We start from the raw sequence: 27,531 nt of genomic DNA, 5'->3' as shown, positions 1-27,531 counted from the left end.
TTTATTTTTTAAATATTTCCCACTTGATGTTTAACAGAGCAAGGAATTTTTCACAGTATTTCCTATAATATTTTTTTCTTCTGGAGAAGTATTATTTGTTTTATTTCCTCTAAAATAAAAGAAGTTTTTAATTTTTCTAAAACCATTTTAAGGTCAATATTATTAGCCCCCTTAAGCAATATTGATTTTCAATTGTTTACAGAACAAACCACAATTATATTATGATTTGCCTAATTATTTGCCTAAATAACTTAATTAACCTAGTTAAGCCTTTAAATTGCACTTTAAGCTGAATACTAGTATCTTGAAAAATATCTAGTAAAATATTAAGTACAGTCATCATGGCAAAGATAAAAGAAACCAGTTATTAGAAATTAGTTATTAAAATATTTATGTTTAGAAATGTGTTTAATCTTCTTTCTGTTAACAGAAATTTAGACTTCAACTCTATATAAAAAAATTATAATTTTTTTCTATCTATTTTTTTCTATCTATTTACTTTTGATTTTAGTTGATTTTAAAAATGTATTTTCCACCACTTTAAATTTAATCAAATTTGATTTGACCTTGAATACCAGACAGGGGTACATTTCCCAAACCACTACATAACTCGCGGCTGACCTATCATAGTATGATGCATCATTTGGGAAAAGAATGATGTAGTGACGAGTGTTTCCCAAAACCCATAGTTTGTTTGTTGCAGATCCGTCGTTTGAATGTAAAATTTCCATAATGACGCTTTAAACGGGGTGGAGTAACAACTTCTTAACAGAAAATTTTTTTTTTTGTGCAAATCATATTGTTTTACACGCACACGCATTTTAAAAAAATCTAATCTTAGTTTTAGTAAAAACATGCACTCGTTTTCCATATTAATGGAAATATATATAAATGCCACATATATGACCAATGTTTCTTTTATAAATATCAATTCCATATTCTATTCTAAAACTGTATTCTAATCTCATAAATAAATCTTATAAGTCATTAATGGTTGTAATTTACAGCAGGCTATAGTATTTATTGTTATAAAGTCTACTTTAACAATATGACAAATTCAAATAATTGCAGAAATGTTATAACCAACAGCCCCTTGTCATATACAGCTACACTTCTTAATAATTAACCTACTATGAAATAAAACCATTTACGTGTGTTATTTATTTTTGTTTTCACAAGCTTTAGAGATGTAAAGTAAATTTCACTTTTAAATAATAGTTCACCTATAGCTTTCGTGATGAGGCTTAAATGTTTTCAGAGCTCTGCGAAGGAGCGCTATTTTCAATATGAAGATCGTTAAAACTGAACTGTTAAAATACTTTGAAAGCAAATTACACCTAAGAGAGATAATGTTTTTTTTAATCATTCCAAGTTTAAATGTTGGAACATTCTAAAGGAATGGGGTATGGGGGGATAACTGAGAATAGAACTCAACCAGGAACTATGCTTCTAACTACAGCTGGTGTAGGTGTAGTTGCAAGCGTACAAGTTTACAAAGCAGTTTGTCAATGTATAATGGATTTGGGTAACAGTAAATCAACAAACTATTTTTGTAATGACACAACTTGTGACATAGTTGGCTAACGATGGTTTTCGGAAATGCACCCTAGGTCAATATAACAAGGGCGCTGGACAATGGAGGTGAGGATGCAGAGTCTTAATTCAAAAGAGAATAGTCAGACAGACAAGGGTCAATTACAGAATCAAAAAGGGCAATCCAAAACTAGGCAAGAGATCACTACAGGCAGTAACACCAAAAATCAACAAAAAAAGCAAAGAATCAAACCATGGCACAGCAAGGAGAAACACTTTGTGATGTCTAAGGTAGAACAAGATTGGTAGAACAAGAATACAATTCTGGTGTATTCATTGTCCATGTAATTGTGGTGTATTCATAGCCCATCTCATTATGATCCTCCGGCTATGTGAGTTTAATCAGTGTAAAACAGGAACAAGTGTGTGTGAGGTGCATGACAGGACTTGTAGTTTGTGTGGAGGCAGAATTGTAGTCAGAGTTAACAATCACTCTGAGCTAGATCGCTGGTGACTGTAACATCATCACTTTTCCCCTTATATTAATATTAATATTAATATTATATTTATTTCATTTTATGTTTTCATTTATTTATTTAAGATTTTGAATGAATATTTATTGCATTACCACTTAAAAATATAGAATTTGGATTTGGTGGATAACAGCCAGATTGATCAAATGATGAATTAATCTTTCATTATTCCCCTATTCATGTAAGAAAACGGATATGGAGGTTACAATTTCAGCAGTGGAAAATCTCTGCTGAACTTCTCCCTTAGCAGTGCAGAAGAATGTAAACAACTATTTGGCCCTCATTCATTCAGCTACAGTATGTTGTTGTCGGGACAGGCGTAGATTTGGATTTAAAAGTCATTTTCCTGACAGCAATTATTCCAGCTTTCATAACTACAAGAAGTTCCACACATACTTTCAAACTGCTTCCTCTCTCACTGTAAGGTTTTCCTCCTTTTTTTCCATGATTATTTTGAACACATAAACTCCATGATGTATTTTCCATGACTTCAGCTGAACGGCAACATGAGGGCGGGCAGGAAGATGGGAAATATCCTCCTACAAACTTGGAAAAATGGATCACAATGACAGATAGTTATGTTTTACTGTAGAGAGGAGAAACTGTCTAAAATTAAACAAAAGCAGGAGGAGTATGCTTTTTTTATTTTGAGATTTGAGATTTGTCCTTGAAGCTTCACTCAGCAAACTGCGAGGCACCCACACATTGCAGGGGAGTAACTTACTAAAAGTGGCGATGCTAATGTACCGAATTACGGTTTGATTAGCATGACAGTAGCTCTGCAAATCAGAGCAGCTTTGCCAGCGTCATGCTGCTTTTTTTCCCAGTGTGCAGTTTTATGAAATGCTGCATGTTTAGTTTTTATGTGCTCAGCTTTACAGACAGGTGAACTGTGGCAAATGCACAATTCTGTCCTTATGTATCGTTACAGTTTTACTCATTTATTTTAGGTTTGCTTACAGAGTTCAGTGGCCTGTTTGTAATCTCTGAGGTTTGATTTGTATTGGGAAAGAAATGGTAGCATTGTTTGGTACAATTAAAACACTGCAACATGAAAATACGGGGGCTTAGTGATTTGATCCGCCTCACAGCAAGAAGGTTGCTGGTTTCTGTGTAGTGTTTGCATGTTCTTCCTGCGTTTACGTGGGTTTCCTCTGTGTGCTCCGTTTTCTCCCACAGTCTAAAGATGTGCTATAAGTGAATTGGATGAACAAAATTGGCCATAGTGTATGAATGTGTGTGATTGTGAGAGTGTATGGGTGTTTCCCAGTACTGGGTTGCGGCCGGAAGGACAACATATGCTGGATAAGTTGGCGGTTCATTTAGCTTTTAAATTTTTTAAAGCTTATTAATTTTTTCCCAATTGTAACTTCTGAGGTGTGTAAAGCCTTGAAGAATTTAGATGTTTCTAAATTGCCCGGTCATGATAAATTAGAACCTTATTTTTTAAAGTTAGATTAAAGTACTGTTTTTTTTTGCTCCTTCTTTGACTCATATTTTTAATCTTTCACTTTTATCAAATTAAGTCCCAGTGATATGAAAACCAACGTTTGTTCTCCCCCTGTTTTAAGAGGGAGATGCCAAACAGACAAATAATTAAGCTGTATGTCCTGGCTATAGTCCTTAATTAATTAGCAAACAATCAATTAAAGGATTTTCTTGAAGTAAATAGTACTATATATAAATTTCAATCAGGTTTCAGAAAGCAACACAACACTATTACAGTGGTTTTAAAGGTATTAAATGATTTTATTGATTCTGTGGACACACAAAAACATTAAGCATTAGCAGCTTTTGTAAAAGGGCAAGGCAATGCGCAGTAGGTAGTGCTGTCGCCTCACAGCAAGAAGGTCGCTGGGTCGCTGGTTCGAACCTTGGCTCAGTTGGCGTTTCTGTGTGGAGTTTGCATGTTCTCCCTGCCTTCGCGTGGGTTTCCTCCGGGTTCTCCGGTTTCCCCCACAGTCCAAAGACATTCGGCACAGGTGAATTGGGTAGGCTTAATTGTCCGTAGTGTATGAGTGTGTGTGTGAATGTGTGTGTGGATGATTCCCAGAGATGGGTTGCGGCTGTAAGGGCATCCGCTGCGTAAAAACTTGCTGTATAAGTTGGCGGTTCATTCTGCTGTGGTGACCCCGGATTAACAAAGGGACTAGGCCGACAAGAAAATGAATGAATGAATCTCTTGTGAATTTATTATCTTTGAACCATTAACTCTACATTAATAAGAGTTAGTAAGCAGTTTATAACTGCAGCTATAAATGCTGTATCCTTGACCTATAACCACATTTATAATGTGCTTAATAATTGTACTTTCATACTTTGTAATGGATTTATTTTTCATTACTATCTATTATAAAGTGTTACCAAACATTGTGCAGCCCTGTTCATCGATCTTTTTAAAGCTTTTGATACAGTGGATCATAGTTTGCTGTTAAAAAGTAGTGGTTTATCTGATCATATTATTGATTGGTTTAAAAATTATTTTACAAGTCGAAATCAATGTGTGCAACTGGATGGCCTTGTTTCTAGGGTTTTGAATGTAACTAAAGGAGTTCCACGGGGTTCAGTACTGAGGCCACTTCTTTTACCTAATACTAAACTAAAAAAGCAAATGTTCACTATTTACGCTGATGATACAGTCATATACACTGCTGCATCTACACCCAATCTGGCCCTTTCTCAACTATAGATTGCTTTTAATGTACTTCAGCATAATTTATCTGGCTTAAAACTACTTTAGTTTTAAATACTGATAAAACAAAACTTATGTTATTTTCAAAGTCAAAACAAACTAAGCAAAAGCTCTATTACTACTACTCATGTGCAGAGATTGAATTGCTGTCCCAGTATAAATATCTTGGAATTTTAATTGATGGTACACTTTCTTTTAGTTCTCACATTCAGCAGTTGGTGAAAAAATTAAAAGAGATTTTAGGCTTCTATTTAGATTAAATAAAAATATATATATTATTAAATTAAATTAAAAACTGCCTTTCTTTTGATGCAAAAAAGAAGCTTGTTGATGCAACATTTAAGTCGATATTAGACTACGATGATGTTATATATGTTCATGCTTTGACTCAATGTCTGCATGCATTGGATACTGTTTACTATGGTGCACTAAGATTTATAACTAATCTTAAATCTCTTACTCATTGTATGCTGTATACTAGGTTGGTCTGCTTTGTCCATTCGTAGGCTTAAGAATTGGCATATCTTTGTTTACAAATCTATACTGGGTTTACTCCCATCATATCTGAAGAATTAAATTTGTAAAAAGCCTGTCCCTAACTCTGGCCTTCGGTCACAGGATATTTATTTACTGTCTGTTCCTAAAGTGCGGACTGAGATGGGAAAAAGGCTTTTAAATACGCAGCACCTTTTGCATGGAATAATCTAGAAACTAAGTAACAAGTTTAAACAATTGATTTTACTAAATGCTTTTAAAAAGAGTATAAAGGATTTAGAAATTGAAACAGGCTTGTAGATGTTCTGAATAGTTTGTTTGTCAGTGTGTGATTCAGGTTAACTGTCAATTGTTTGTTGTTTGTTAGACCGATGTGACATGTATACTTCCTAATTTTGGCCAGGATGCTCTTGTAAAACAGATTTTTAATCTCAATGTGTCTTTCCTGTTAAAATAAAGGTTATACTAATAATAATAATGATAATAATAATTCCGCTATGGAGACCCCTGATGAATAAAGGGACTAAGCCAAAAGAAAATGAATGAATGAATGAAATTAACAAAAACAATGTCATACCATTTTTTCATGCTAATTAATTTTATCATGGGACGCACAATAGTAAGCAGCTTGTTAAATTAAAATTAGGATTTGTCTGGAAAAATCCACTTCCCTCTTAAGTTCCTACTGCTAAGTCGATGTCGTCCATGGATAAAACTGGCCTATAACAGATCAGGATAGACAGAGAGGAAGCGCAATGGAAATAACAGCACTTCAGAAAACAAGACCTATTCCTGGATACACTTGAGAGGGTATTATTTTGGACTACTTAAATGCAATCTGTGCTCCTCCACGACAAACTGGCAAGGCCTGTGATGAGGACGGCGACAGTGACAATAACGAGAGATGATAATTAAAGGAACGCATCTTCTCCCCTCCCTCCGAGAAATGTGTTAAAAGAATATCGGGCAGGAAGCCTGACAGCCGCTGAGCGGATGAGCATGAGAACACAATCTGTCATACACAGAGCTGATGATGGGATGATAAAGGAATGTGTACCATGCTAGGCTTCAGTCATACCTTGTTATTCCTCTAATAAGCCTCAACACAGGATGTTTTTTTGGGTTTTGAAGTTATAAATGAGAAAGGAAGAGAACAGGATGAGTCATTATATTATGTAATGAAAGTCAACAAAATGAACAGAATTTGAAGTGGTAGGTCTGCTGCTGCTTGCTGCATGGGGAAGCTGCTGGAGAATATTTCAAAGCTACAAGCTACTGACTGCATAATATAAGGTAATTACACTAGTGTGAGGCCACCCTGAATCTAATTATCACTTATATACATTTAAAGGTACTGAAATGTGCACTTTTATTTAATAATGAGTAGTAGAGTAGTGTAAAAATGAGTAAAGTTTATTTATAAACTAATTTCGAGAGAATCACATGCTTGTGATTTCTGGTCCTGCATTATTCAATTTATGATTCACCAATCAGACGATTCCTAATTCACTTTAAACACCCTAAGATCCATATAACGGCCATCTTCATTTTGAAGAATCCCCCCTTCCACCCCTACTCCTCCTTCTTTCCTAGATGGGTGGCACGGTGGCCCAGTGGTTAGCACTGTTGCCTCACAGCAAGAATGTCACTGGTTCTGGTGCTTACCAAGCCAGCCAACGTTTCTGTGCAGAGTTTACACGTTCTCCCCCTGCTCACATGGGTTTCTCCTCGAGTTCCCCCCGGTTTCCTCCCACCTTCCAAAAACATGCAACTTAAGTTAATTGACTAATCCAAATTGGCACCAAAAACATGCTCCTAGTAAGTAGTTACTCTTAAGAGCAATCCTTATCTGTTCATTAGCTACTACAGCAGGGGAGTTCTCGAGATCTACCTTAGCTCAAACTTCCCTCTTGCCTTGCAAACGGGAGGGAGCCCCAGGCTCGAGGATCTTATGAGCTCAGGGCTTTCTCCCGGTACAGCATGCCAAACAAGCTTTATAATCAATCAGCAACTAAATGGGAACTCTTGATTTAAAATATGGAACTGAAGGTTAAATGATTAGCCCTGTTGTGAAATTTCATTCATTCGTTCATTTTCCTTAGGCGAATTGAATTTAGGTAAATTGAATAAGCTAAATTGGCGGTAGTGTATGAGTGTGTATGGATGTTTCCAAGTACTGGGTTGCAGCTGGAAGGGCATCTGCTGTGTAAAACATATGCTGGATAAGTTGGCGGTTCATTCCGCTGTGGCATCCCCTGATGAACAAAGGAACTAAGCCAAAGGTAAATGAATGAATGATTAACTAAAAACGTTTTTTGAAAATAATTTGTATGTGGTTTTTTTAAGTAATCATTATACAAGGAGTATATTGAGTATATGTAGTTGGGGTTTATAAATGGTGACCAAAAATAATTGGACTCTATGACAGGAGAAGGTTTTTTTTTCCCTTGTGCCAGCCAGTAGAATTTAGAGAAGTGTGATAATGTACTTATGTCTTTCACTACTTACAAAAAAAATAATAATCTGGCAGAAATAATAATCACATTTGTGATTTTCTATTAGAAGGCAGTGCGGCGGCTGCTCTACTGTGTCCCTTAGGCTGAAAAAGAAATTACTTCTTACTAAATCCAATGGCTGAATGTTGTCAGGCTGTGATGTATGTGACAGGACACTTTTTAATGCAGTCAGTTGTTAAGGAACTTTCCCATATTTTCCGCCAGGGAATGACAGCATTCCATTAGAAGCAGTGACAGAATGGAGATGGAATTATATTTTATCATGGATTAATGGATGGATGACATTATTCCCAGGCTTGGTTGAAATGAACCTTGGCTTGTCATCCATCTTCTCTTTATCCTATTCCATTGCATTTCTTAAGGCGTTTTTTCTGCACAGAAAATGTTCACTTTTATCCTCATAAACTGGCTTGGATGTTCATATCTCACACCAACTTGTGTCTGAATGTAGTTGACGTCTCTGTTTGGTGTGTTTTTTTCCCCTTGTATCTGTCCACAATGTTCTGGTTTATTTAATCTGTCAGGGATAATTTTTTTAGTGAGAAATAACAATATTTTGCATTTCTTAAGCCATTGAACAGATTAGGGTAGCAGTGCCAGACAAAAGAGGAGGATTAGGAATATAACCTGGTTTTGGCCATCTGTCCTCCTACCTTGGTAACACTGGGTCGGCTATTTGTGGTTCTGACATATCTGGAGAGTTATATCATGTGTTTCAGAAAGAAAAAGTGATTTACAGACAAAGTATTTGCAAAACGTCAGGGGTCGGATTACAAAACCATGTGGTACTCCATAGGATAAATTAGGTAGAAAGGTCATAATAGTTTTGCACACCTCAGAAATGATAAACTGTCTTGAAAAGAAAACATTTCCGGAATCATATATGTATCTGTAACCTTCATGCCAGGGGAAATTGCATTAAGATTAATGTCACTGCTGAGTCATCTGTGATATGCTATATGAGAGTAAGACTGTACATATGCAGAGCATGACCTTTTATTGTAACTACATCGGCCCCGTTTTAGCTGTTGGGATGCAAGTAGGAAAGATGGAAAGACTGTCTCACAGGAAATTGAGCATGTTAAGACGCCAGTAAATAAACAAGTAACTAGACGAGTCCTGAATGATCCTTTATCCCAAATATTGACTGAACTGGACACTTAAAAATACACACACCATTTTTGTAGCTGGGTTCCCATGGTAAAACCTGGAAATATCCGAAATATTTCCACATTTTTAAGTGTACAATTGTTTTAATAGTATTAATATTCTATGAAAAGCATTATAAATTGTATTAGAATTTTAAGTAAATGTATTTTTAATATATAAATCTGTTCATGGCTATAACATTGGCTACTGTAGATATTGCTTTCTGTAAATGCACACTGATTAAAATATGGCCACAAGCCCCAAACCAATGATCTGTCCACTGAGAGTTTAATTAGAGGCATTTGTGCACTTGTTTAATCATTCGTTCATCTGTTAATTTTGAAGATTGCAGCTTGAACTTCTTGTATAAATGACAGGAGATGTAATGGAAATTAATTGATCAAAATGTGTGAAAACCTTTGCTTTGTGATGCTTTTATTGGCTTCTCATAATTTGCATGGTATTTTAGTGTTAACGTTTGCAAGTTGCAAAAGAGATCTAGTTGAACTGATGTTGTTTATGCTATTTAACATAGTAACATGTTATCCAATCCTCAGTGCAGGTGCATGGCTCATCAAAACAGGAGTCCACTTTCACAGTTTGATGCTTGATCTCCATCAGTTGATAACAGCAGTATTGAGCATGACATTTCGTCTGACACTCTTTTCCTCCTGTCATCTTGTCCCCAAACACAAGCAGTAGTTCTTTCTGAAGCATGCTAGACATTTCACAGCTGTCAAGTGCACTGTATAAACCTGCTGAAAAAAAAAAGAAGCTCTGCCTGGAGAAGATTATATATTCCAAAACGTGTGCACATGCTGCCTTCTTTTTTTATATACGCTGACAGATGGGATAGAAAAGAGTTTGACAAACAATATGAGGCAGATTTGGCAAGCTGCTTGTGAAAGTCTGATGTTGTCAAGAGTATTGCATGTGGAGTTCTTGTAATGTTTAATAATTGAAAATAAAATGATGTGCCTTTTATTTTGGCAGCATTTCATTTATTGGTATTATACATGTAATAGAAATACAAAAAAAGTAAGGTTCTGCTATAACCAATTTAGGCTCAATGTGCCCAGGGCTACATTTTTGAGAACCGACAAATATGTATCATGTACTATGTCTTCTTGCAGTTTGACATTTGACGCCTTACATGTTTGACATGTCAAATTTGTTACTGGGGCACGTTTTCTCATACATGCAATTTCTCGTAAATCCACCAGGGGCTGCTGAGGACTACAGCTGAAGATCTTTGCCTGAACCTGACAGAACCGGACTGGTTCGGGTGGGTTTGGGCTTAATATCTATCATTTTAAACGAGGTCAGGCTGGGCTCGGGCTTGTGCTCCGGCTTGTGCAGTAAATGAACAGTCATGTGATGCATTCCGATTAGTGCAAGGAAGTAATTAAATCATTTGTTACAACATCAAAACCAATCCCTGGAAAGATAAAACAATTGATTAGAGAGAGGTCAAAAAGATTTTGCGGAGTGGGAAAATGTACAGCAAGCTGTCAGGGAAAATAACGAGGTCACTCGCTACATTGAAACAACTGTCATGGAAAATGAAATGGATGTTTTTGCCTGGCGAAAGATGAACAAACGATCCTACCAAAAAGCAGCATCAGTGAGCGCAGCACCACGCTAAAGCCATCTAAAGCTCTGGATTCAATAATGTTCCGCCACATAAACACATAGCCTAATCGTGGTGAGTAAAGAATTTTCAAATATAACAAAATTTTAAGTAAGTTAAAAATGCATAATGTAGTCAGAGTATATAGGCTAATGTTGACATTGTTCTTTTAATATTCAGCTTCACCATTGCCAGGTTGTGAAAAGAAGTGACGAAACAAATTTGGCAGAAGCTTTATCTGAATTTCTTTATTGCCAAATACCGTCATAATTTAGATTTTAATTGAATGTGTTAGGAAAGACTTATTTTCACTGGTGCATTGGCAAAGTTTAAACTGGCAAGGCTCTAAGGATGCTTTCACAATAGCAATTTTGGTCCGCACCCGGGTTCTTTTGATGCCAGAGTTCGATATGTTTAGCTAGTGTGAACACTGTCTTCTGAACTAGGGTGCACACCCATGAACCATACCCGAGTCCACCTGAAAGTGGTCTGTGGTTCGGTTTGTGTGAACTCTGGTACGGTTCACTTCTGATATGAATACAATCGTACCAAATAGCTGAAGTGAACCGCCAACTGTGCAACAAACTTTAGTTTTTATAACGATCATTCATGTGTGTATGCCTGTGTATCACCTACCTAGGCGACAAACGGGACCAATCTAGTGCAAATAGTGATAAGTGCCTCTCTGTATTTAGGTGTTGGTAACAAAAGCAAAAGATTCAATAAAAGCAGAATAACCGTGATTTGCGGACATCTCCATTGTGGTGATTTTCTAGTTTACATTATTAAACAGCATGTCTTAAAATTGATAATTTTATCTAAATTCAATGTATAAACCCCTCAAAACAGTTGACTTTGAATGGCGAGAGACAGATACTGCAATACTTGCCGTTAGATTGCTTCTTGAGAGACTCGATTCGTGGATTTTTGCTCGACTGAAAGTCTTTCTTGGGCCCGCAGCAGTTCCCAGGGCAAACGCTTGAGTTGCCAAGGGAAGCTGACCCAAACTCAGCTGCTCTCATGGCTCTAAATCTCCGTCTGCAGCTTCCCCGGGAGGAAGAACAGACAGACGACGTCAGGTCAACAGAAAATGATCTATTTCTGTTGCTTTGATGACAAAAGGGGCAGGGAATTAAATAAAACTGACATTTAAGGTCGTTTATTGAATCCCAGTGCATGAGTGTTGTTTTCTGTGTGATACTGGCTTCATTTTGTATTATTCTGCATATTTGTGTTTGGATAAGTGGATTAGACTTGTTGTGAGCTGAATATCCAGCATTTCAGCATGTGTGTGTATGGCTTGTCGCAGGTGTTGTAGGGTAAATTAAAGGCTTATCTTGTTGTGTCCCAAAGAACACTCTGATGTCTCTATAATCTCAATCTTTACTGCCGTGTCATTCAGTTATGGGACAGCTGATCTGCTAGAGCATGCTTGAAACAAAATGTGTGTGATTTTCATCTTCTCTTATCCTGAAGCTTAAAAAAGTCGGCCTGTTTTTGCAGCCTTGAAGGGAATTGTTTATGTTTTTATTTTACATTATGTTTTGTTATGATTTATATTTTGACACTTTTTCGTTCAGGTTCTGTTATCTGTGAAACATAAAATTACATGCTAAGCATGATTCCAGTGGTGTTCCCTGCAAAAAAAAATATATATATGGTTATCAGTGAGTAGTGTTTTTTTTAGGGATGCTAAGATAATGAAATCACTCACTCTGCTCTTGACTGGATAGCTCAATAATGAGTAACCTGTGAAGTGAAGATTACAACATATACAGTATGCAGTGTTATATTATTTTTTTCAGCTTATGTAACTGATAACTACTTTTAGATACCTTAAACATACTGCCTATTTAGGTATCTTTGATATATTGGCTAGATTTTGTATTGTATTTTGCTTGTGGATATTTATTTTGTATTTGACAGTGTCCTGTGTTTTGTGAACTGAACATGTCATTTACTTAATAAGATAAATAAAAATGAGACAGAACCCTGAGAATTCTGCATTGTTGCATCCACATTAGTTATGGTGATTATAAAAATGTATGTTAAAAATGTGTGTGTGTATATATATATATATATATATATATATATATATATATATATATATATATATATATATATATATATATATATTGTAAGTTATAAATATTATTTGTAAAGTCTGTATGTTTATATTACCAAATATAATAACCAAAAATATTATATAAAAATATGTCATAATATAAATATAAACAATAACATTTATATTTATTTATATAAACATTTATATATACTGTAGACTGTAAAAAATATTTTTAGTCAGTTTGACTGATTTCAGTTGAGATGACTAGAAAAATTAATTTGATTAAACTAAAATTATTTTTTTTACAGTGTATGAATTACAAGTGAATGTATTCCTCCTCCTTTTGTAAAACAATGTAGTCTATTTATTGTGTCGAGTGTGTTTGTATCCCTCTTTTCCTCTTGTCTCATACACTAAAAAGCTCAAGCTTAAACAACACAATTCATGACTTTTTTTGTGACAACTTAATTGTTTTAAGTTCAATCTACTTAAATTTGTTAGGTTAACTTAATTGATTTGTGTTGGGACAACCTGAATGAATTGTGTGGAAGCCTACATTTTTAACAACGTGTCTTTCATGGTGCTGTAGATCTGCATCTGTATCTGACAAGCAGCTTTCACGCCTGGGTAACCCGTCCACTAACTTCTAGTTCATAAAACAGCCCTGTCATTTTTCAATCAGTTCATTCAGGCTGTGAATAAGCGCTGATCAGATGCCTTTCTGTTGTAATCAGAGAAGGCAAGCTAGAAACTTGAGGACAGCCAGAAAACATGGATCTGATCCCATTACAGATCTTGGAAGGGAAAGTAACAGTCTGTTCCTGGCTTTATGGTAACAATACGCAGCAGGAGTTCAGCTGAGTCCTGGTTTTACACGTCTCATCGCTTTAATGCTTAAGGGTCTTCTTTGCATGGACAGAGGAGAATCAGCTATAATGAATATTCCAGCTCGCATGCAGTCATCAGTCAAGAGCCAGGCTTTCTGAGTTGAAAAGAGCTGGCGCTGATTAGCTTTTCTGAGTGGAGAAAGATGTAATGGCATTAAATTGGGTTTAAATGGGTCAATCGTAAATCCAGATACGAGAACGGCTGCTAGAAAAAAAGTGATGTACAGTACTGTAGGCAATTTTTTTTTACTCTATAGCTGTTGTTTTAAGGAAAGGCACTACATGTGAATGACGTAAAATAATAATAACTATTATTATTATCATACCTCCCTAGTTCATTGATGACATAAAAAATGCAAGCATATTTGTACTACAATTTTCTCGAATCTGATTGACTGATAGCCGTGATATATTTAAGTAATATCAGCACCTGTACAGCCTCTTTACCCTTTTACCCTTTATTACTCCGCCCACATACAGCCAGCAAAAAGCAGACACTACAGATCTAAAGTTTAAAAAATGCTTGCTCAACTGTTTAACTGTCAGCCTATGATTTGAATCTGGAAGAAAGTAGTTCCTCATACAAAAGGGTTTTTGAGACTCTCCATGTTTGATTTTGTTTTTATATACACAATTATGCCGTCAAACTGTTGTATAAGAGCAACATCACACGAGTAGCAGTGCGATATGGCTGTATATCGGCACTGGTGGGGGCACTAAGGCAACGCACGCCTCCCACCAGTGCCGATATACAGCCATATCGCACTCCTACTCGTGTGATATTGCTCATATATATATTATAGTCAAATGAGGCATTATTTAATGCATTTAAATTCATTTAATTTTATAGATTTCTAGCAACAAAAAGGTTTAAAACATTTTTTTGTTTCTTTTTCTTTTTTCCCCTTTTTTCAAAGGGGACATATAGGAATTTTGTTTTAGCACTTCATAATTGTAATGTAAATGGGAAACTGACAACAGAGGTACTGATCCTAATGCAGGGTTTATTAGGAGATTGGTCAGGCAAGCAACAGTCAACTAAGGATGGCTGACGTGAAACTGACATTTCGACAGTGTCGAAATCACAAACCTCAAGTGTTTCAAAACACTGCACTGAAGCAAGATCCGAAGGTCCCAGGTCACGTTACTAAGGTGACCCGAAACACCCAGGTCACGTGACTAAAGTGTTTCAAAGCATCGTTAATTTCAGAAGCGTTTCGAGACTATAGGTGACTCTGTGTTTGACTAACAGGGTAGGAAAAAACCTATATCGCATGTAGCCTAGTTTACTGTGCATGTGCACAGAGTAACTGTGCTGCAGTTGGCCCAAGTTTAAATCCCAATTTGTAAAAATACACTGAAATTATGACTTGATGTATTTTAATAACGTTATTTTTATGACCAAAACAAAACATCTATAGCTGCATCACCCTGCATTCAAACCCATTATCTCTGTATGCTAGTGAGGAACTCACCGCTTCACTAAATCACTTAAAATATAAACTCTACAACGTGGGGTTTAGTACCTTAGTTTGCTTAACAGTTTCTTTGCTGAAGCTGTTCCAGAGCAATACATCAAAATGACCGCTAGGTGTCACTATAGAGATGGGTTTCTAAATGTTTCGAAGCTTCGACACATTTGTTTCGACTGTTTCAGTGTTTCATGAAGCCTTGCTTTGCCCACTACTGCAGTCAACACAGGAGCAAACAGGTACAGATCATCCAAAAGGCCTAGTCTTAAACAGGCGATTGTTCAATCCCGGCGGCAAGCAACGCAAACAATAAAACAAGACAAAAGGTCAAACACGGCAAGGCAAAGGAACCACGTCGTAATGTCACAAATACAGTAAACAGGACTCTTCAACCACTGTGTGTGTCTGTGCTGCTTTTAAAATCCATGTAATCAGTTCTGAACAGCATCAGCTGTGTGTGTTAGCAATTTGTGTGTGGTAGACAATCGGAGCAGATGTGAGTGTGTGGTGCATGACTGGATCTGTAGTCCATGTAACGGTGGATTTGTAGTTATTAAGTGATCTGTGTTTTTACCAGCAATCTGCAAGGATTAGTTAGCTGGTGATTGTGAAAATAAAACAGAATATAATAATCATTCAAATTATAGGCTATATGAATATATGAACTAATAATATATGATAAAATAAATAAATAAAACTGAAGTTTAATGTATGTAAGGGTTGTTGAATGTGAGTAAATACAAGTAAAAATAAGTTATTTATTTATTTATTTATTTGTTTGTTTGTTTATTTCAGTTAGCCTATATCATATTACAATTTTCTTTTTTTTTTTTTTATTAAATTTCAGATTAATAGTAACCTTTCACTGGAGCTAACAGCCAGTGTAGTATCAGTTATTTCTTTTTTTAATTTATGTACACAGCAAAATCCACTGTGTAAAAATCACTCTGTCAAACACGGTCCTGGAGGGCCGGTGTCCTGCACAGTTTAGCTCCAACACTAATCAAACACACCTGAATAAGCTAATCAGTAGCTGCATCCCAAATGGCACACTATACACTATGCACTCATGGACTATGTACTTATGCACTCACACTCAACAGGATAGTATGTGTATGTAGTGTCGTCCCAAATGGCACACTTATGTTTTTTTACCAAGCGGAAATTCAAACCGTTTCCCTGATGACGTTTGACGGTTGCCAAATCAGTGAAATAAACAACAGAATTATCAAATAATACCTGCCATGAGTATTGCCGCATTCACCATCGGGAGGCGCTCTAATCACTCTCGTAGGAGAATTTTGCTTTCACCATCCAAAATAAATAAAGTTATCCAACATGTGCTTCCGATAGCTCCACCTCTTCCGCTACGTAGGCAAACCTACGGTCGTTGAATCCGTGAAGTGTCCATCATTACACACTTCATTTTAGCGGCTGAATGAGTGCATCATCCGGGTAACTAAAGTGCACTTATTATTTTTAGAGTTTTCAGTGTAAACACACTACTTACACTATTTATACTACAAAATGGCGTAGAATAGTGCATAAGTATGCGATTTGGGATGCAGCTAGTGTCTTCAACATCAGTAGAGCTGCGTCCCAAATCGCATAATAATGCACTACTTGTTACTCAAGTTAACAATGAAATGATTAATTAGGTGATGATTGAGGACTGATGATAAACACCTGCTGTTATTAAGCAGAAACACAGAAGAGAAACACAAAGCTACAACTGACTACAGTCACAGTTAAAGGGTCACGAAATACCAAAACACATTTTTTAAGCTGTTGACAGTCGTATATGTGTCCCACACTGCTAAAAACACTATTAGGACACCTATATTTCACTAAAAAGTGTAAATTGGTTGTTTTTGCGTTATTTCAAGCAAATTCGTACTTCCGGTTTGAAATGAATTTTTGAAGCTGCGTCACGGTCATGACATAATAGCGTTGTATTCCAGCGTGCAGACTGGGCGTCTGTGCCAGAGTGTGTCTTATTACGTCTTACAGTGTGCTGCATTAATGCATGAGTAAAGCTTGGTTCAAACCAATCAGCGCGCTCTATTGTGCAACTTCATTAATATTCATTACTGTCACAGTGTTAAGACGACAGAGACGCCACGTTGTGTTGGCAAAACAAGCGTGAAGTGTTGCTTTTATAGTTTGCTGCAGTTAAGTTTCATTTTCATTTTCTCTCTGTGAGAGCTCAGACTCACGCGTGGATTAACAGTGTACGCGATGCTCGACAACAATAACTTACGTGTCTAAGGAGGAACATTGTTTACCTGAGAGCTGTTATCATCTGCAAACGCTGAGATCCGCATTCGCTTGTAGTATTCTCTTCATAAAGACGCGGCTCTAGTTGCTGGTGATTGTCCTGTCTCTACAGATTTGGTAAGTGAGCGACCAGCGCTCTTTGTTTATTCAGTTTGTTCATATCGAACAAACTATTGCACAGAGTCTAAACATGTTAGCACCACAACCAAACTTTAACCTCGTGTAGGGTTTTCACCGCATTTAGTGACCGGAATAACACACAGGGCTTTCTGACGCTACCTGCCGTGTGCATCTAAGTTTCCGGGAAATGCGGAGGTTTTTTTTCTCTTTTCGCCGTGCGGTATCAAACATTGCATGAAAAATACACGCTTAGAGCAGTTCCTCGAATCAAATATCTCGTTTGTTGCGAGGGGCATGAATGAATTCCCTGAATGAAAGTGCCAAACTTCAGTTAAAGTCCACCATTTAATAATTTGGCAAATAATTCGACTACAGATGTCCATGTAGGTTAAACACCATCACTTTCTCCTGTGTGTGTGTGTGTGTGTGTGTGTGTGTGTGTGTGTGTGTGTGTGTGTGTGTGTGTGTGTGTGTGTGTATTTTGACTCTGAAACTTGCGCGTGCCCAAATAGACACTGCCACACCATCCCACTTTCCTCCGACACTCCCCCCTAAACAGAGCTGGACACGCCCACTTTTCTGACTTTTTCCAAAGCTGAAATATAATACGTTGATCTCTCAAAATCTCAGCAGAGGATCCACTCGTTCACTAACCAACTCGACAAACAGCAGCTTTACTTATTTCCAACCTGTTTGCCCTTATTTAATGAGGGACCAAATACTCTCTGTTTAACTCAGAGGATTTTGCTGTGTATTTTTTGTTTTCAATTATTTTATCATTTACCTTTAAGTTAAACTAAGTAAAATTAATTTGAGTCATCACAATAAAACAAGGAATATGTGCAGAGGCTGTTATGCATTATACATCAAATCTAAACATCATTACATAAATCTGCATTTCTCCTTGAGCTTGAGCGTCTGTATGCATTAACCTTGGATATAATTTATGCAGTTTGCTGCTCGTCTTATTCTGAGTGGGTTTTTTTGTTGTTGTTCGTTTGGTTGTTTTTTACTTCACTTGACATATTGTTGCCTTGTTATCAGAGTAAATATAATTGGCTTCCTGCATGCAGATTAAGCTTTACTTTCCATCTGATGAAGTTACTGCACTGACACACAGTTTAACCGTATGCATGCTGTCATACAGTACTTGCATGTTGTGTAATATTATGTAAAGATCTGTTTGTCTGTCTGTCTGTTTATCTTTTTAGCAGTTTGTGGTGGTACTAAATAACAATAAATCGGCTTTATTGTTATTTAGTACCACCACAAACTGCTAAAAAGTTTATATATAATATTTTTTGTACGCTTTATTAAAGCCTACTAAATATATTATATATATTCTCAAGATGTAAATCACAGTTATGGAAAAAAATGCATAATTTTATCGCTTATGTCTCAAAATTCAGACATTTTTTTTTTTCTAAATCATAGCTTCATTCCATTAAAATGGGAGTTTTTAGGCTTTCTAACAATTCTCACTTTATTTCTCAAATATTTAGGTCTACATCTCAAGTTTTTAATTCATTTGAGATATAAACATAACTCTGATTGTGAGATATGAACATAATTCTGAGAAGAACAGTCCAAATTGCCAATTGCACTGTAAACCGTTCTGGGTTTATTATGCTTTATTATTTAATTTTTGGGTTTAATCTCAAAGTATTTGGCAGTTCATTCCGCTGTGGCGACCCATGATAAATCAGGAACTAAGCTGAAGGACTTTTTCCTCAGACTTGCAAATTTGCAAATTATTTTTATTTTGTAAGAATTGTGAGATAATGTCACATTTACCTGCTCTTATTTATAATCCTGTGATAGAAACAAGCTTCTGTACACACATATACTTAACCACTGCTTTATAATCTACAAAATAAAATGGTCTTTTGGCTTTTGCAAGCTACGGTTACAGTGATTTGAAATGGCGCTTTGTGCTTTTGGTCAGTTTTGTCCTTGGCCTCCCACTGCCACCTCTTTTTCTTAAACCTAAATTTCTACCACACCTATGTAAAACATGTCTTGTGTCTTCATTATAAAAGCATTTGTGTGGTTTGCAAGCTTAGTGGAAGGTCATTGTTGATTAGAGCAACTGCTACAGCCAAGGGCCTTTATTATGACTTCAGCATTTAAACTCATATTTGTTGCTCACATCATCTAATTTATGCCTCCAAACCAATATGATTCAAAAGCACATAACTGCTCAATTAAAAGAAGACATTAACAGCATAGCAGATGCAAAGTATAAGCTGTTTAAAGAGCAAGTCATCCAAAAAAGTACATTTAATTTACCACGTGTTGTTACAAATATTCAACCAAACAGTAAAAATGGGAAGTAAAAACCATCATTGCTGAGCCTTATGATTAAAACCTTATGAATAAAGTCTTACTAGACATGTTATATCATTCTATAAGGAAAAGACAGCAATCCAAGAAAATAATTAGCAGTTGTATATATTTTATTTTAAGGGTGGCACGGTGGCGCAGTGGGTAGCGATGGTGCCTCACAGCAAGAAGGTCACTGGTTCGAACCCTGGCTCAGTCAGTTGATATTTCTGTGTAAAGTTTGCATGTTCTCCCCGTATTTGTGTTGGCTTCTTCTGGGTGCTCCGGTTTACCCTAAAAGTCCAAAGAATAGAATTGGGTAAGCTAAATTGTCCGTAGTGTATGTGTGTGAATGAGTGTGTATGGGTGTTTCCCAGAGATGGGTTGCCACTATAAGGGCATCCGCTGCGTAAAACATATGCTGGATAAGTTGACAGTTCATTTCAATATGGCGATGACAGATTAATAAAGAGACTAAGCTGAAAAAAAGAGGAATGAATGAATGAATGAATAAATGAATGTATGAATATATATTTTAATAATGTATTTTTTATATTATTAGATTTTCTTCATGGAATATGAATTACAACATAAATTTTTTAATTATTCTTCCATGAAGTTGTTAACTCTATCCCAAAGTATATTTTTTACATTTATAATATCTTTTTCATTTAACTAATTACTTATACTTTGTTTGATGCAACCTTTTTGGATATAAAGGTAATCAAAGCATGTGAAAGTGTGAAAAAACACTGATAAAAGAAAAACTACAGTGGTCACTGAATTAACTTGAAATTGGAAAAAATAATAATTAATGAAAAATGACTGAAAATAAACAAATGAAAATCTGATACTTCTTTCAAATTGTGGTTCAACAAAAGCATAAAAAAGTCATTTAAACACAGCTACACACGCATATAGATACGTTTTGTTAGTTCATGTTTATTTTACTTCAAATTATTTTTAAAAAATGTAACGTGTATAGTTTAAAATTATACTTTAATGTGTAATATAGTAGATGTATATAGGATTGTTAGCAAAATCTTTAGAAACCCTTCTTCTGTTTATTGATTTATAGAAAGTATCAGCAAGCCTGCAGTTTTGCAGCTGTGCTCATTTAGTGAAGAGTCATAGTAAGTTTGGTGTTGTGTGCAGAATAACAGAGCTGGAAATGAGAATAAATAGTGTAAAAGGGAAGTATCTGCTGCTCTTCATCTTAGTTTACTCTCCATATTTGGTAAGCACTGCTGCGGTAGATGAAGCCTCTGGAAATCATCAAACATGGGAATGGCGTCCTGTGGATTGGCCCATAAAATCGACTGAAAGACTGCTTGTGTTGCTTTCTATATGGCAGAAGGTGAATGGAGTGAGCACTGTGTAAAAAGAGGACACTTACATGCACTGGTTTGGGTAAATTATTGGTCTAGAGGGGACATATTATGTCCTTTTTTGTAAGATGCAAATAAATTTGTGGTGTCCGCAGAATGAGTCTGGAACCTTACAGTCTTGGGAGGATAAAAAAACTGTCAGATTTTATATAAAATACCCTCATTTGTGTTCAGGAAGGTGTCGGGGGTTTGGAATGATGTGAAAGTGAGTGATTACTTACCTTATGTTAATTTTTGGTTGAACTAACCCTTTAAGGGTTGATAATATATACAGCTGACGTCAGAATTATTAGCCCCCCTGTTTATTTTTTCCCCAATTTCTGTTTAACGGAGAGATTTTTTTCAACACATTTCTAATCATAATAGTTTTAATAACTCATTTCTAATAACTGATTTATTTTATCTTTCCCATAATGACCGTAAATAATATTTTACTAGATATTTTTCAAGACACTTCTATTCAGCTTAAAGTGACATTTAAAGGCTAAACTAGGTTAATTAGGTTAACTAGGCAGGTTATGGTAATAATGTATTGTATAATGATGGTTTACTTTAGTTCTGTAGACTATCAAAACAAAATATTAGCTTAAATGGGCTAATAATTTTATTCTTGAAATGGTTTTTAAAAATTAAAAACTGTTTTTATTCTAGCGAAATAAAACAGGGGGAAAAAAAGAAGAAAAAGTATTATTACTAAAATAAAATAATATTATTTCTCCAGAAGAAAAAAATATTATTACACAGACTGTAAAAATGTCTTTGCTCTGTTAAATATCATTTGGGAATTATTTAAAAAAAGAAAAAAAAATTCAAGAGAGGGCTAATAATTCTGACTTCAACTGTAATAAAGACTGAATTATGATTCTGCATCAAGTGATTGCTGTAACCCACGGTGTATGCCTTGCTTATAGTCGTGCATTTTACTTCTGTGTTCTGTTTGTATTGCTCTGCAATAACACTTCCAAAACGCTAGCTGACAGTGGGGTTTCGATGTTCTTCTGTGTTGAGTTTCTTCGTGGGTGTTTTGTTTATACTTGAAATACATGTAATGCTACCTTACTCTACAAGTAGCTCAAACTCTCTCATTCAGAGGTGGGAACTGGCTGACGTGCAACAACTTTAATCAAAAAGTAAACGCAAAACAAAAGTATCCGTTTGGAGCTCCTCCACGGGACACAATGCTTGTTTAACACTCAATCCAACAGGGTGACTCTCACCCCCGCCTACATTCATCAACACTACCAAGCCGACCAATCACAGAGCTTGCGATATGCGTCGTTGCAATGTGTATTTACATTTTTGAGAGGTACGAGTCAGGATCCGAGCAGCTTGTTTACTTGCATGCTTGCAGAGAAAAGCACACCAGAACTAAAATACTGGGCCATTCTTTTTCACAATTACTTGGCTGGTAGATGCACCTGGGACATCATTAAAGTACTCAATCACGGAAAAGTCAGGTTTTTGTGATACGTCTCCTTTAAAGCCTTCATAAACATGTTCTGCTCTATTTCTCTGTCTTGTTTTAAACCTGTAAGTAGTGTATGTGAGCAGTCCCTGATGTTAGGGCTTTAAATGATGTAAACAGGCTGTCTGGCATTGTTGCGCAGGCTTTCCCATTAAACAAGTGTAACACAACACAGCGGCGCATGGAAAGCCTGAGTGTGCAGGATCTCAGACTGTTATATAAATCTATAGTCTGAACACACAGACACGCATCCACACTGTGCACTTTTCCATCCGCGGGCTTTTGTCTGTTTGTCTGTTTGTCCCTTTTGTTCTTGTCAGAGTTTGTCAGTATGTGGTTTGAGTCATTACAGACTGTCTGTCACACAAAGACAGGTGGACGGTCTAATGAGCACGAGCAAACGCCTGATCTTTACTGAGTCTCAATTATAATTATGTGCCTAATAACATTCATCAATATGAAGTGTTACGTAAGATTTAAAAATAGTAGTTCTTTTACATAGAGAGCGCCTATTGTTTGTTGTCATACAAAAGTTAAAATGAGGACTAGTAGCCAATGCTAGCTTTTACGATGTAATAATATTCACACATTTTTGTTATTATATATTTTTTTCTGTTTAGAATTGTTTATGTTTTATTTAGAATATATTTTAGACTGGATAAAAGATCAACTGACAATATTGATATTGTTGTTTATTTTTAGGCAAGCCATGGCAAGGCAAGTTTATTTCTATATCACATTTCACACACAATGGTTATTCTAAGTACTTTACATAACAAGAATAAGAGAAACAACTATAAGAAACAAAAACTACAAAGAATAAAGATTATTAAAAACAGCAACAAAGAATATTAAAAACAGATTCAAGTGTGTTAAAACAAGTTTTAAATAATGTAACAACATTAAAGGTTATAATAATATTCACTCACCGGTCAATTTATTAGGTACACCAATCCAACTGCTTGTTACTGCAAATTTCTAACCAGCCAATCACATGGCAGCAACTCAATGCATTTAGGCATGTAGACATGGTCAAGATGATCTGCTGCAGTTTAAACTGAACATCAGAATGGGGAAGAAAGGTGATTTAAGTGACTTTGAACATGGCATGGCTGTTGGTACCAGACAGGCTGGTCTAAGTATTTCAGAAACTGCTGATCTACTAGGAATTTCATGCACAATCATGGGAATATTTCCAATACCTTGTTGAATCTATGCCACTAGGATTAAGGCAGTTCTGGAGGCAAAAGGCAAAAAGTACTAGTAAGGTGTACCTAATAAAGTGGCACGTGAATTAATATTTTTGTAACTTTATTTTTTTATTTTATTTATTTTTTTTTATATTTTTATATTATAAATTTTTTTTAAGGTTGGTAGGTAGGTTTTGAATATACCTTGCAGCAACATAAATCATTTCACTGCAGTTTTAACATTGTTACCTTTCTGAATTCGTAATTATACACCAACAAAGATCTTTAGCTTGCTATAAAATCCTTCAATATTATTTTGTATTGTAAAATAACAATAATTTTGCGCAAATGTAAATAATCACCTTATCGCACTGGAAAAGCCATCTGTTTCATAGAGTCAGCTTTTGATTCTTCAGTTTTCCAGCAGAGTTATGCTGTTGGCAGAAAAATGCAAACTTCATGACAAGCTGAGCTGAAATGCACACAGAGTTTATTCTGAGCCCAAGGATGAAGGTGGAGAGAGGATTTCAAGAGCTTTCTGTCTTAAGATCTTCACTGATCATCTGATACACGTTTCACACAAAAACGCAAGAGCTGCCACAACGGACAGTTGCCTTCTTATTGGCTGATATAAGCTGTTTCTTTAGTAAAAAAAAAGATGCTTTTTAACTTAATAGATAGATTTTATTCATTTAGCATTTTTTAAATAGATAATTCACACAAAAATTACAATTTGCTCATAATTTACTCATCCTCAAAACTCTTAAAGCTCTTTTTTTTTTTTTTTTTTTCTGTTTAACAATAAATAAGATGCAGGAAAAAGAGAAAATACTATACATGTCAATGGTTACTGGTTTTCAACATTTTTCAAAATAGCTTTTGTGTCCAAAAAAATATTCAAACAGCTTTGGAACAAGTGTGCGAGAGTAAATGCTATTCAGTAAATATTCAATTTTGGGTGAACTGTCCATTTAAGTAAGTTGATACTATTTTTAAAAAAGGACCAATAAATGGAGATGGAGTGAGAGCCTGTTGTTGTATTATTCAAAAAAGCAGACAGAAGCACTTAGAGGGCTTTTAGGCCAGTATTCCAGTAAACACAGCTGGGATTGCAGATCATTTTTCAAATGCGTTCCACTGCCTCTGACTCATTATATGATGATATATGCTGCTCTGTATCAGTCAGAGCAGTCAATGGCTGGATAATAAACATACACAGCATGTGCAGATAAACAATTCATAAACACCGACCACAGTGTGTCACAGAATCTCGGCCATTTTCTTTAAAGAAGGGATCATATTTTTGGACCAAATGGCATTTTTTTTAAATAGACAATGTTAAAATGTTGTTTACAAATTTAAGTAAGGATGATTTGACAATGTTCATTTAGTAAAAAAAAGTCAATATTGGTGTAACCATGGGAAGTGACACAAACAATGAGGTAGGATCCAAATGCAGGTTTAATCAGTGGTCAGGCAAGCAATGGGCAATACAGGTGCAAACAGGTATATGGAGACAGTCCAGAATCATAGTCGAATAACAGGCAAGAGGTCAGAAGGCAGGCGGCAAACAAGGACATGGGGGGGGGGGGTGGGGGGGGGGTTGGGGGGGTGTTGGGGTCAGTTCTTTAATCCAAAGAAATATTTCACTCTGATTTGTATTTTAAATAATAATGTGTATTTGATAATATAAATATACTGTACATTTGACTATCCCTATAAGGGTTAAAATCCATTGTTATAGCATCAGTCTATTTAAGAAAAGTCTGAAAGTGGCAGATCAAGAGCTCCTATAGACATCGTGACGTGTACACAAGACTCTCGTAAATTGGGTGCTTGTATCTATATTAAGCCTAAAAATAAAATATAACTAGACTCATATTATGTATTTTAACTACAGTAACATCTGTAATAGTTACATAATAATAAAATGTAATAAAATGACTTTGACATTCCACTTTGTTTTTGTAAAAACAGAAAATGAAGAAAAGTTGTTTTAAAAACTAAAATATATCATTTTAAAACCACATATTGTGTTCGTTCATTTAGTTAAAAATATATGCAATATGGGGTACTTCACCACAAAATTAAATATTGTAATTTACTCTCTGATTTGCCAAATAACTTAAGTAAAATAGCTTTTATTGGCCCAATAATAAGGATGAAAATGAAAATTATAATTTACTTTCTACCAAGGCGACAAGGTGGTGCAGTGGATAGTACGTTCACCTTACTGTAAGAAGGTCTCTGGTGCAAGCCTTGGCTTGGTCAGTTGGCATTTCTGTGTGGAGTTTGCATGTTCTCCTTGAGTTGGCGTGGGTTTCCTTCCGGTGCTCCGGTTTCCCCCACAAGGACATGCACTATATTGTCCATAATGTATGTGTGTGAATAAGAGTGTATGAGTGTTTCCTAGTGATACGTAGGCCAACACGGAATCTGTGCGCGCAGAATTCCGCAGATTTTCTGCAGAATTCAGAAGTTTATTCGTCTGGCCCTAGTGATAGGTTGCAGCTGGAAAGGTTGCAGCTGGAAACACATCCTCTGTTTAAAACATATGCTGGATAAGTTGGTGTTTCATTGCGCTGTGGCGACCCCAAATTAATAAAGGGACTAAGCCAAAAAGAAAATGAATGAATGAATTACACAAAGAGTTGTTTGTTCATTTAGTTAAAAATATAGTCAGTATGGGGTAGTTCACCTCAAAATAAAAATAGAAACTGAAAAAAAAATTGAAATATATCATTATAAAAAGAGTTGTGTTTGTTCATTTGGTTAAAAATATATTTAATATGGGGTAGTTCCCCTAACCTGATTTCACCAGGTAGGACATGTTCCTGGATCAACATCTGTGTTGATCCCGCAACAACATTGCAATCAGTCAACTAGACTTAAGGGATACGTCTAAAGTTTATGTTGTTTAGGCTTACGGTTAGGTTTGTGCAGGTTTGTGTGTGTTCTACATGTGTGTTATGCAATCATTTTTCCCCTCTGATTTTGGGAATAATTTACAGTTATGGTTGGGTTTAGGGGTAGGGAATAGGTATGGATTACATTTTCTACAATAATGATGTTCCAGGTTTAACATAGATGTTAATACAGGATTGCATCCTACTTGGCAAAATCTTGACGTGTGGGTAGTTCAGCTCAAAATTAAATATCATAATTTACCCTCTGATATACCAAATAACTTCAAGTAAAAATAGTTTTTATTTGGATAATAATAAGGACGAAATTGTTGTTTGTAAAGTTCATTCATGAGAATATTTATATTGTTATTTTCATAGCATTTCCTACATAACATCCCATTTTCAAAGATGGAAACAGCAGCAGTAAGAATAATTGGAATTTTAACAACTGCAATTTGTATTTACTTGTATTGTGCTTCATTTCCATTCTCCATATCCGTCCATTCTGCTTTTCTTTGCTTTTTATTCTTCTCCAGCATGCTGCAACTCTATTCTTCAGCTCTTGTCCTTGTGCCTCTTTCATGTCTGCAAACTTGTGCTCTTTTTTTTCTCTCTCTCTCTGTCTTTCCTTCTTTTCCAGCAAGACTATTCAGATCAATATAATCGATGACGAGGAGTATGAAAAGAATAAGAACTTCTTCCTGGAGATTGGAGAGCCACAATTGGTGGAAATGAGTGAAAGAAAAGGTGGGACGTCTTCTTCCTCTGGTCCCACTTCACTGAAGCAGCCCCGGTGTGCTGCCGTCTTCTGGGCTGAGCTGCAAGTGTTCTTATGTAAACCCAAAAATGACAAAGAAGTCATTGTTTATTTGACCATGAGTCCATCTGCAA

General features: G+C 35.8%; 1 protein-coding gene across 7 annotated transcripts in view; it reads left to right on the top strand.

Moving 5' to 3' along the window:
* slc8a1a (solute carrier family 8 member 1a) overlaps positions 1-27,531 on the top strand; it is a 103,440-nt gene that overhangs the window by 45,808 nt on the left and 30,101 nt on the right. For 5 of the 7 annotated variants that reach the window (XM_009306112.4, XM_021479615.2, XM_021479613.2 and 2 more), the window contains one exon: positions 27,281-27,387. The exons of the other annotated variants lie outside the window; for them this stretch is intronic. In XM_009306112.4, coding sequence (XP_009304387.1) covers positions 27,281-27,387 — 107 coding nt within the window. The remainder of the gene's footprint in view (positions 1-27,280; positions 27,388-27,531) is intronic. 7 annotated transcript variants of the gene reach the window in all.

The sequence above is a fragment of the Danio rerio genome, chromosome 11 (assembly GCF_049306965.1).
Source record: "Danio rerio strain Tuebingen ecotype United States chromosome 11, GRCz12tu, whole genome shotgun sequence".
NCBI classification, from domain to species: domain Eukaryota; kingdom Metazoa; phylum Chordata; class Actinopteri; order Cypriniformes; family Danionidae; genus Danio; species Danio rerio.
Note: the sequence above shows the minus strand (reverse complement) of the source record. Positions and strands in the feature narration are given on the sequence as shown.